The sequence below is a fragment of the Hemiscyllium ocellatum genome, chromosome 4, assembly GCF_020745735.1.
Source record: "Hemiscyllium ocellatum isolate sHemOce1 chromosome 4, sHemOce1.pat.X.cur, whole genome shotgun sequence".
In the NCBI taxonomy this organism is placed as follows: domain Eukaryota; kingdom Metazoa; phylum Chordata; class Chondrichthyes; order Orectolobiformes; family Hemiscylliidae; genus Hemiscyllium; species Hemiscyllium ocellatum.
Window position 1 is genome coordinate 126,572,720 of NC_083404.1, and position 12,538 is coordinate 126,585,257.

The 12,538-nt window shown below is 39.9% G+C and overlaps 1 protein-coding gene across 3 annotated transcripts in view; it reads left to right on the plus strand.

Moving 5' to 3' along the window:
• Nucleotides 1-7,885, plus strand: part of ralbp1 (ralA binding protein 1) — a 64,601-nt gene extending 56,716 nt beyond the window's left edge. For all 3 annotated transcript variants that reach the window (XM_060823850.1, XM_060823848.1, XM_060823849.1), the window contains 5 exons: nt 430-561; nt 1,175-1,285; nt 4,219-4,340; nt 5,223-5,349; nt 6,643-7,885. In XM_060823850.1, coding sequence (XP_060679833.1) covers nt 430-561; nt 1,175-1,285; nt 4,219-4,340; nt 5,223-5,349; nt 6,643-6,912 — 762 coding nt within the window. In that variant the 3' untranslated portion in view covers nt 6,913-7,885. The remainder of the gene's footprint in view (nt 1-429; nt 562-1,174; nt 1,286-4,218; nt 4,341-5,222; nt 5,350-6,642) is intronic.
• Nucleotides 7,886-12,538: the final 4,653 nt, after the last annotated feature.

The following is a 12,538-nucleotide window of genomic DNA, read 5'->3' on the forward strand; positions in this document are numbered from 1 at the left end:
ACAAAATGGGACTGCCAGCCAAATCTCCAATTACTGTATTTCAGTAAAGAGGCACAGACCTAGGGAAATCCATTCTCACAGGAGAAGGGTAACTTGGGGAAAGGAGTAAGGAAGTGAATCCTTAAGGAAGATGTCTTCTAAAAATTAACTGATTTAATCAAAACTTTCTAGTGGTATGTCTTGATGGTGTACTGATGATCTGCATCATGTTGGATATGAATATTGCATAATAAGTCATCAACTTTTAGGTAGCTTGATCTAGTAAAGTTTTTTTTTATTCCTTTAGACTTTCTTCACATCAGGTAGAAGGCAAAATGGTTATTCCCTTTGTAATGTACTCGCATTTCTTAGAGGTTGGTTCTCTGTGACATTATCGCAGGTACTGGAACCAGAATAAGATCCTCCTAAGCTTTTATTCTGCTCCTCCAGGAATTTCTGTTGAATTGCTTGCACAGAGACCTACAAGCTGGCATCAAAGACTTATCCAAAGAGGAGAGACTGTGGGAGGTGCAGCGAATTTTAACAGCACTAAAACGTAAACTGCGTGAAGCAAAAAGGCAGGTTAGTTTGAGTGGAACATCTTTTTCTTTGAGGCTGGTGTGTTGTAATATGTTACAGTAAATCGAAAATTTCCAGGCTTGATTTTTCCAAGGCACAATGAATGTTTAGATGAATGTTTCTAATAAAATTTGCACTTGTATTATGGTGCTGATATGAATGAATCTTGGCAATGTGATTTAGGAACTATATGCTTTGTCCCATCCACAGCCTTCCTCCTCCTCCCACCCCTCTCTGGCGCACCCACTCTCTCTGGGCCTCCCTTCAACTCCTTTCCCTTTCTCCATAACTTAGTTCTTCATTTGAATTTCAAGATTACTTATTCTATTGTTCCAGATATAACTTGATGTTTGCTATCTTATTTTAAATTCATTGTCAAAGCTGAATATTAATTTAATAATTCTTGCAATGTTCCTATACATTAATCTGTTTTTAACGCACTAATTTCTACCTTTGCCTGTATTTTCTTGATGTACTTCTGAAAACCTTTATGATGCTGTCTACAAGTTTCATCTGCCCTCTTTGCTTGGTCTTATTCTGTCGCTTTCAATTCTCATTTAGACCACAATTCTTTTGTTTTCATCTCAGCATTCTTTTACTTTTTATCCACTTTCAGGAATGTGAAACTAAGATTGCCCAGGAAATTGCAAGCCTTTCCAAGGAGGATGTTTCTAAAGAAGAAATGAATGAAAATGAAGAAGAAGTTATCAATATTCTTCTAGCTCAGGTCTGTTAAATGTCAGAATTATGTTTTTAATTTAGTGCTGCGTTCAAAAATTATTTTCAAATCATTTTTATTTCACTAAATTAAGCCATTTAGAACATAGACAAGTACAGCATAGTAAGGCCCTTTGGCCCTCGATATTGTGCCGTCCTTTTATCCCACTCTAAAATCAAACTAACCTGCATATACCCTTCATTGTACTGTCTTCCATGTGCCTATCCTAGAGTCGCTTAACTGTCCCTAATGTATCTGATTTTACTACCACCGCTGGCAGTGCATTCTATGCACTCACCCTTCCTGAGTAATGAACCTACCTCTGACATCTCCCTTAAACCTTCCTCCAATCATCTTAAAATTATGTCCCCTCGTGATAGCCATTTCTTGCCCTGGGAATAAATCTCTGTCTATCCACTCTATCAATGCCTCTTGTGCACCTGTATCAAGTCACCTCTCATCCTTCTTCACTGCAGTGAGAAAAGCCTAGCTCCTTCAACCTTTCTTCATAAGACATGCCCTCCAATCTAGGCAGCATTTTGGCAAATCCACTCTGCACCCTCTCTAAAGTTTCCACATCATTCCTATAATGAGGCGACCAGAATTGAACACAGTATTCCAAGTTTCATCTAACCAGGACTCTATAGAGCTGCAGCACAACCTTGTGGCTCTTAAACTCAGTTCCCCTGCTATTGAAAGCTAACACACCGTATGCCTCCTTAACAACTCTATCAACTTGGGTGGCGACTTTGAGGGATCTATGGACATGGACCCCAAGATCCCTCTGTTTCTCTACATTGCCAAGAATCCTGCCTTTAACCCTGTATTCTGCACTCAAATTTGACTTTCCAAAATTAATCACTTCATACTTTTCCAGGTTGAACACCATCTGCCACTTATCAGCCCAGTTCTGCCTCCTTTCAATGTACCGTTGCCCTACAACAGCCCTCCACACTATCCACCATTCCATCAACCTTCGTGTCATCGGCAAACATACTAACCCACCCTTACACTTCCTCATTCAAGTCATTTATAAAAATCACACAGAGCACAGGTCCCACAACCAATTCCTGCAGAACACCAGTGATCACCGAGCTCCAGGCTGAATACTTTCACATGAACAATTTAGATTAGATTAGATTAGGTTCCCTACAGTATGTAGGGACAGGCCCTTCAGCCCAACAACACACCAACCCTCCGAAGAGTAACCCACCCTGATGCTATATTTACCCTTGTCTAATGCACCTAACACTAGGGGCAATTTAGCATGGCAATTCACCTAACTTGCACATCTTTGGATTGTGGGAGGAAACCCACGCAGAGATGGGGAGAATGTGCAAACTCCACACAGACAGTTGCCCGAGGGTGGAATCGAACCCGGATCCCTGGTGCTGTGAGGCAACAGTGCTAACCACTTAGCCATCGTGCCACCCATTTACTTCACATTTAAATGTGATACATACAGAATAATAAAAAAGAACTAAATCTTTGTTATAGTTCATCTGCACTGAAAATATATATTCTTCTCATTCTCCAAAAAGGTACTGTTCCATGCCAACACTGCCAAAGACAGAAACATGGCCTATTAAAATATTATTTAATCTAGGTAATAAAGCACAAGGTGGACAGTTAAAAATCTTTTACAAAATTGCCATTTGGAGAACCCTGGGTTAATAAAAGGAAGCCATTATAGGTTTGTTTAAGGCATAATATGTCTGACCAACTTGATTTGAGTTTTTTTGAGTAAATAACACAGAGGACTGATGAAGGTAGCGTGGCTGATTTGCATGTAGAGTTTTAAAAGATGTCTGATAAAGTGCCATGGTAACAGATATATTAATAAAACTGAAACCTGTGGATTTAAAGATGCAATTACAGTGTGGGAAATAGTTAAAGGACAGAAAACAGAAAATATCAGTGAAAGATAATTAATTGGACTGGAGAAAGGAATTAATTGGTGTCTTCCAGGGGTCAGTACTGGGATGCTTGCTATTTACCTCAGATTAACGGCCTGTACCTGGTTGTGGGATGTAATTTCAAAGTTTACAGATGATGCAAGACTTGGGAATATAATAAATAGAAAGGAGAATAGAAATAGACTCCAGAGAGCCACAGACTGGTGAACTGGGCAAACACATGGCAAATGAAATATGCGAAATAGAAAGTGAAGTATTTTAGAAAAAAAAAATGCATATATTATCAAGTATAATTTTAAAGAGGATACAGGAACAGAGATCTGGGTGTTCCTATGTACAAATCTTTGAAGGTGATGAGGCTGATTGAAGAACATTTGGCATTTTCAGCTTACTATAAATCAATCAGTTCAACATCTCTTCGAATCCATAATTTGGGATGATATTAATAGGTGGTTCGAAATTCATCAGTCAATCACAGCTGTACAGATTTATTAAAGGTGAATTCTTTAACATACCTTCAAAATAACCATTTTGGCTATCTGATGAGGGTGGTAGATGAAATTTAATGTGGCTAACTGAAATAATAGTTTGAGATGGGGAATTGGAAATATGCGTTTGATGGAAAAACACAAGCATGTGGGTGAACAGGAAGCCATTTATTAAGTAAAGGTCATTAAAAGACCATGAGCTGAAATAGTTCAGCTGCCTACGCAGCTAAGCTTTGCCTCGATTTTCTGTTTTTATTTTAGATTTTCAGCATCTGAAGTGCTATTTATACGAAATACTGGAGAATTCCACAGGGCCTATAGAATTATGTTTCTCCCTAGTGTATTGCCTTGAACAGATTTCACTTTACTAAGTCACTTTATTATAGTTCCATTTTTTGACCATTGAAGCACTCCGGATACTTCACCAGTGTAGTACGTGACACTTCAAGGCACTTATGAACATGGCATTTTGTCCAGTCACTGTTTAGCCATGTGTCAGGAATTGCTTTAGTTCTTACATGGAAAAGTTGTTTTAAAGGAAAATGAGATCCTGACAGAGCAGGAGGAACTGCTGGCCATGGAACAGTATTTACGGCGGCAAATTGCATCCGAGAAAGAGGAAATTGAACGCCTTCGAGCTGAGATTGCAGAAATTCAGAGGTGAGTAACACGCTATTGAAAAGCATGCCTGGTACAGTAAATATCAAATTGGTTAAATTTGGTATGCTTGCAGGGGAGTCCAAAATTAAATGATATATTTTTAAAGGAAAGGTTTAAAAGAAACCTTCTAATACAGGGGGTGGTGCATCCCCTGCCAGAGAAAGTGATCATTGAAAGTACAGATAATACATTTAAAAGACAGTGGATAAGTACATGAATAGGAAAAGTTTGGAGGGATATGTGTGAAGCTCAGTCAAGTGGGACTAGTTTGGGAATATGGTTGGTGTGATGAGTTGGACTAAAGGGACTGTTTCCATGCTGTATGACTCTATGACTCCACATGGATATTGGCCAGATGTAGGAAAAGAGTATGACATAGACTGAAAGGCCTGTTTTGATGCTGTATGACTCTAAATTATTTTGAAACGAAATGGGCCAGTTTCCTTATTGACAGGAATGTGGATATGAGCTTGGACTGGATTGCTGGGTTGGGCAAAGCAAACATTTGTAGATGGTCTTAACCTTTCTCTCCATTGTAATCTTAACTTCAGATTTTGAATTACAATAATAATTCCAATAGTAAATACACAGTGACGACATTTCAATAAAGAGCTAACATTGGATGCTGTCACTAAATGAAACAAAAAAAACAAGAAAAGCAGAATGGTTACAGACACATTTCAAAGTGGCTGAGGATATCAGTTCAGAGAATGTGAAGACCAAATCTGCCTTGACAGTTGTCAGCAGAAGAATCTGACATGCAATGGGAAACATAAAAATTAAACATGTTAAAAATATCACTTACCATCTGCAAAGATACTTTAAGTGTGGCTCCCTTCTGTGGAAAGATCTAAAATGAGGTTTCTCCTGCTTGCTTTTTAGTCGGCAGCAACAGCACGGCCGGAGCGAAACAGAGGAATATTCCTCGGAGAGTGAGAGCGAGAGTGAGGATGAAGAAGAGCTACAGCTCATCCTGGAAGACCTACAGCGTCAAAATGAAGAGCTGGAGGTACCTTTAATTAATACTTCAAAAGGACAACTTGGCTAATGACTGGTGCTACATAAATTCTTGCAATTAGACAACATTATGTACTTTTGTTTACAGTCAAGACAGTTGGTGTGCCAAGTATTTGTGGTCCTCCTTTAATCATTGGTATTTTTATGTTTTTTTCATTTCAGCCACTAAAGGGAACATTGTAGTGATGATAGCCAGGAGGAATCACTCAGTGTGGCTAGTACCTAACACTGCAGTCATTCTAGTCTGCATTCACATTAATTGTGGCCTTGTAGATTTGTCATCATTAAATACTTTAGGCTTTAATAAGCAGTTGCTGTTCAACTCCTGAATGTGGTCAAGTACAGGAATTCCTAGATAGGTAACAAGCCTAAACACTTCATTAACCCCTTGCAGTTGTAATTTGTTAAGAATGGTAGCCAAGTCTAAGTGACAAACAGCTTTATCCACACAGGCACTCTGTATTTTCACAAACTCACACCAACAGGAGAAGCATTAAGAACAGTTGGGCATGTACATTCGGTCCACACTGGCTTGACGCATGTGCGACCGTTCCTGACACCCTTCTAGTCAGCAGCGGGCATCTCAAATAGCATTGATGTCACTGTAGCACATAGAAAAATATAACTTAGCAGCAATAATTCATATTAGTTCCCAGAGATATCAGCCCCAATGAGATTTTGAGCACTGCTTCCTTGAGCTTTATGCAGGGAGCTGTCGCACAGCCCAGGCAATGCAACTCTAGTTTCACCATTTCAAGTCCCACTTTGGGTAATACATTTTTATTAAATACTCTTGTTAAGATGCTTTCTCTTAATAGTTTCATGAAAATGTGCTCTTAACCGAAATATTACAATTTATTCTTCTCATTGGAAGATGAGGAAGCTAATTTACTGAAATGTTTTTGTTACATTTCCACCATCACTGAATCATCAGTTCATGTTATACAGAGGGAACAATTAGGAAAAATGTGTGTGCTAGCTATGAGCACTTGCAATTGGTTAAGAATTGCATCGACCTAAATGTGGGTAATTTGAACTTCATTGTTAGTCTGCATTAAGTCAACTTGTCTGTTTAAATATATGCACCTGGTGCTCTGGTATGGTAAGTAGGCCCGTGCGGGTGCAGGAAGTCCTTCCCCATTACATTTCTTTTTGCAATTGGATTTATTTTTTCATCGGTAGTTACAATCTGCAATGTTTTCTTGGTTCACAAGAAAACTGTATAGGTTGAATTCCATAACTTATGGCCCAGGCAGTTTAATGTTCACTGTTTCTTTTTTGTCAGGTGAAGAACAACCACCTGAACCAAGCAATCCACGATGAACGAGAGGCCATTATCGAACTGCGAGTGCAGCTTCGACTGTTACAGATGCAAAGACTGAAACGAGAGAATCAGACTCAGGAAGATGCAGAGGAACTTGGGGAGAATGCCACTAGCGCTCAGCAGCATAGGGACGTTGTGAGCGACACAAGAGTTGCACAAGAGCAGCCCAAATCTGTGAAGGAAACATTGAAACCCTCTCCAAGCAAAGATCGTAAAGAGACCTCGATTTGAAGCATTCTGCATGACTTGTTGCATTGCAGCTGCACTTAAAACTCTGACCAGAAAGCTGTACAAGCAGTGAACTGTAACAATTCTTGTATTCCTTTTCTACAGTTCATTTTTGGTGAATGAAAGTTACAATATCCCCAAGTATAACGTTAAAACCCATGAGGTGAAATGGTGTTGGTAAGCACATAGAAGGCAAATCTTTTGAGTTTTTTTTTAAAAATGGAGATGGGGTTTTTGTTTTGTTACAGAGAACTGTGAAATGTCTCCAGGCCACTCTTTTGTTTTGTAATTATGCATGTGGAAAGTACTTTATTTTAAATGGAAATTTCCCTATTAAAAGAAATCTATATTTCTAGCTGAGGATCAGTCAGTGCCAGGAATGTTCAGGATAGAGGCCTTTAAGTAAACACAAATAATAAATACAGATGAGTGATTTAACTAAATTGTCACCAGTGAGCAAAGTTGATAAATGTTACGTGGCTGTCAGTAACCTGTCTTTTTTATTTTATAAGCTCAGTATTTATCATTAATTCAAATGATTGGAGGATATTATATAGATTTCACAGTAATACTGACCTGATTGTGTCCTGGACTTCTGATAACTCCTGCTTTTGTACAGTTGTTTGCACTGATCCATAATTTAAAATAAAAACAACAAAATGCCCGGATCTGCACCTACATGTGTTGAGAATATTCCAGAGTGACTTGAGGCTTTTGTGAAGCGTCGTTCAACTCTGGATTGCAAAGAGAGTTTTTTTAATTAATGCAAATAATCTCAGCTGAATAATTCAAGTGCCATTACTTTGAAAATTATTGTCACAAGAGGCTGCCTGGTGCAAATGTCCTGACGACTTAACCTTTCATCATCATTTAGCTAGTCACAGTCTATGTGCTAATGGAACTCTGGGAGTCTGCCTTCAAAAAAGTAGATTCTGTATGTAATCATTATCTTCTGAATAAAATACCTTTTTCATAATTTGTTCTCCACACACTATGGATATTGATCTCAAGTCAGCTAATTCAAGCAAGTCTCAACCAGAGTGGAAAGCAGGAATCCGGGCTATTTTCCCTGAAGGGTTGATGAATGAGGGGTGACCTTATAGAAGTTCATAAAATCATGAGGGGCATAGATACGGTGAATAGTCATAGTCTTTTCCCCATGCTGAATCCAAAACTAGAGGGCATAGGTTTAAGATGAGAGGGGAAAGATTTAAAAGGGACCTAAGGGGCAACATTTTCATGCAAAGGGTGGTACATCTATGGAATGAACTACAGAGGATGTGGTGGAGGCTGGTGCAACTACAACATTTAAAAGGGGATGAGTGTATGAATAGGAAGGGTTTAAAGGGTAATGGGTCAAATGCTAGCAAATGGTGCTAGATTAATTTAGGATATCTTGGCAAGTTGGACCAAAGGTACATCTCTATAACTATATGGACCAGTAGAATATATCCTTGGATATTAAAGAAAGTAGCCACAGAGACTATGATTGGAGTAGCTTCATGAAGAGGTAATCATGTCTGAAAATTTATAAGAATTCTTTGAGGAAGTGACAAAGCAAGTAGGTAAAAATGAATGTGATTATATTTGGATTTTCATAACGCACCACACGTTAGGCCATGGTATTGGGAATACTGTATTAGGAATATTATATTATATTGGATTGACTAATTAATAGGAGAAAGTGAGGACTGCAGACGCTGGAGATCAGAATTGAGCGTGTGGTGCTGGAAAAGTACAGCAGGTCGGGCAGCATCCGAGGAACAGGCGAGTCGATGTTTCAGGCATAAGCCCTTCATCAGTAAAGATTGCTGATGAAGGGTTTTTCCCTGAATCATTGATTATCCTGCTCCTCGGATGTTGCAATTTGTAACTAGTGAAGTGCTCCATCTGTGCTGAGGCCACAATTATTTATTATGTATTAATGACTTAAATGAGGAAAGTGAACTATAACAACATAGGCAGAAAACACAACAATAGGTGGAAGGCAAGTGGAGTGGAATCCTTTGTCTGCAGAGGGACACAGGCAGTCTGAGTGAGTCATAGAGATGTACAGCACGGAAACAGTAGGCAGAAAACTTGGCAGATGGATTATTCTGTAGAAAAATGTGAGGTTATGCACTTTGGCAGGAAGATTAGAGCAGCTGAATATTATTTAAATGGAGAAAGAGTGCAGAAAGCTACAGAACAGAGAAATTTGGGAGTCCTTGTGCATACATCACAAAACGTTAGAATCCAAACACAATGGGTAAAAGGCAAATGGAATGTTGGCCTTTATTTCAAAGAAAACGGTGTATAAAAGCAGGTGTTTTGCTGAAACTATCCAAGGTACTACTCAGAGCACAGTTGGCATACTGAATAGTTTTTGGCCCTTTATCTAAGGAAATACATAGCAGCATTAGTCAATCCAGAGATATCCAGTACGGAGGGAGTGCCTTATGAAAAAAGATTGACGAGCTTGGGGTTTAAGGGAGCTTAGAGGAATGAGAGAAGATCTTACTAAAACATAGAAGATTCTGAGGAAACTTGACAGAGTAGATAGAGAGGTTATTTCCCCCGGTGGGAGGGTTTAGCACTTGGGAGAATAATCTAAGTGGCTGCCCTTTTAAGGCAGAGATAAGGAATTTCTTCTCTGAGGGTAGTGAATTTGAGGGATTATTTACTGCAGAGGGCAGTCAAGGCTGGGTTAATCAAGGCTGAAAGACAGATTTTTAATCCTTAAGGGAGTCAAAGGTTATTGGGAGAAGGCAGGAAAGTGGAATTTAGGATGATCAGGTCAGCAATGATCTAATTGAATGGCAGAGCAGACTTGATGGGTTGGAAGGTTTGACTGCGTGGCCAGTTCTTTGGAAATAGTTGATTCTGCAAGTGGTAAATGCATTGGTAAATTTTACCAACAGATAGGTGAGGTAATGAGGAGCTGAGTGATAATGAGATAGGAAAATAATTCAATGTGGTTCATTCTGAAACTGATCAGTCTGGGTAATTAGGGCCACATATGGGAGTGTTTGGTGAGAGCTACAGCGTAGTCGTTTGTCTCTCTGAATGCTATAACTGGAGAAAACTGAGATTCATCTAGGAATGGATAGCAGACTTCCTTGATAGAGATTGAGAGAGGTGAGAGACCAGGCTTGAATTGTCCATGTAGCTCATGAAACTGATCCCATGATTATGGAGAATATCATAAGATAGGATTTATCATAAGTTGGTATAGATCCTTGGGGGAGCTAACATTGCAGCCGTGGCAGAATGCTATGTCTGGGTATGGTCTTGAAGGATCACAAATGTTCAAGAACCTAACCATTAACATAAAGACAATTCTTATGAGAAAGAAACATGAATTATTATAATTCAAACACAATAACAGGTTTTGGGGGTTGGGAGGGGAGGAAATACAGTGATCTTTATCCTTTGTTATGATTCCCTTAGAGAGCGCCAGTTTTTCTTAAAGACTCAAAGTAATTATATAGAACATAGAAGGATACAGCGCAGTACAGGCCCTTCGGCCCTCGATGTTGCGCCGACCGAATCCTACCTAACCTATACTAGCCCAATAACTTCCAAATGCCTATCCAATGCCCGCTTAAATGACCATAAAGAAGGAGAGTTCACCACTGATACGGGCAGGGCATTCCATGAACTCACAACCCGCTGTGTGAAGAATCTACCCCTAACATCTGTCCTATACCTACCACCCCTTAATTTAAAGCTATGTCCCCTAGTAACACCTGCCTCCATTAGCGGTAAAAGGTTCTTAGTATCTACCCTATCTAAACCCCTAATCATCTTATACACTTCTATCAGATCTCCCCTAAACCTTCTCTTCTCCAATGAGAACAGCCCCAAGTGCCTCAGCCTTTCCTCATAAGATTTTCCTACCATTCCAGGCAACATCCTGGTAAACCTCCTCTGCACTCGTTCTAAAGCTTCCACATCCTTCCTATAGTATGGCGACCAAAACTGCACACAATACTCCAGATGAGGCCGCACCAGAGTCTTATACAGTTGCAACATGACCTCAGGACTCCGGAACTCAATTCCTCTGCCAATAAAGCCCAGTACACCATATGCCTTCCTCACAGCACTATTTACCTGGGTGGCAACTTTCAGAGATCTGTGTACATGGACACCAAGATCCCTCTGCTCATCCACACTACCAAGTAGCCTACCATTAGCCCAGTAATCCATCATCTTGTTATTCCTACCAAAGTGAATGACTTCGCACTTAGCTACATTGAATTCCATTTGCCACATTTCCGCCCAGCTCTGCAACTTATCTATATCCCGCTGTAACCTACCACTTCCTTCCTCACTATCCACAACTCCACCGACTTTTGTGTCATCCGCAAACTTGCTTACCCAGCTTTCAAGTCCTTCCTCTAGATCATTTATAAAGATAACAAAAAGCAATGGTCCCAAAACAGATCCTTGTGGTACACCGCTAGTAACTGCACTCCAAGATGAACATAATCCATCAACTACTACCCTCTGTCTCCTTCCAGCCAGCCACTACCCTCTGTCTCCTTCCAGCCAGCCACTACCCTCTGTCTCCTTCCAGCCAGCCTATTGAAGGACAAGGTTGCACTTTCTGAACTTTTTGTTGTCACTTTCAAACAAAAATTGATGATTTAAACATGAATTAAATAGGCAAAATGATACTTTAACCTAAAAGGGTAGATTTCACTTTAAAACAGCAGTACAATGCTGTTGGCAGACTTGGAGCATCAAAGCTGTTGTAAAGTGTCTCCCACCACACAAGAAGTGTCAGGAGTTGGCACCAGAGCCGACCTTTCAACCAACCACTCAACTTGGTTTGAATCTTCTGGAAGTGATTAGCAGCAGTAAGGCCCACTCCCTCTCTCCAGTTGCCCCAATCCTGACAGCACAGATTTCCAGAGAATCCGGTGTCCAACTCCTGGGATAATCTCCATAATCTCTAACAGCCTGGTCAACTCTGGTAAAACTCTCTTCCATGGAGAGATTGTTTCTTTTGTGATCTGGAGATTCTGGACAAAACACCATTAGAAGTATCTTGTGGACTTTTACACAAACAGTTACTTCTGGTTTCACAGCAGCAGCTTCTGTTCTGAGTCAGGTTTTTTCTTTAAGTCAATACTGCAATTGTTTGCTCTCTCCCATTCTCATCCCCATCGTAACCTGAGATCACCTGGCCTGTTCTTGACTGAGATATTTGCTGGGAATTCCAATTACACCTTTTCCAGAACCCTTTTGCATTTAAAGGGACTTTTACAAAACAAAGATACAAGCCTTTACCCAAAGAACAATATTTAACACATCCCCCTCTGTCACTCTTTCCAGTAACTGGGATATAATAACTTCATAGCACAATTTAAAACAAGTGCTACAAAATGCAGTTGTAATCTATTCCACATCTCAAACCTTGGGCTCAAGAGCCTGGACCTCCGTAATTAGCACTGAGTGCTTATCCTTTCCCAGGTTTTTGCCTGTTCTGTTTCTTAAGCTGGTAGTCTACTTCCTTTTTTATTCACAGGATAGAGCATCTTAGCTCTGACGAGAAGCTGGATAAGTTTGGGTTGTTTTCTTTGGAGCAGAGAAGGTTGAGGGGCAGTCTGATAGAGGTGTGTAAGGTTGTGAGGGGTATAAGACA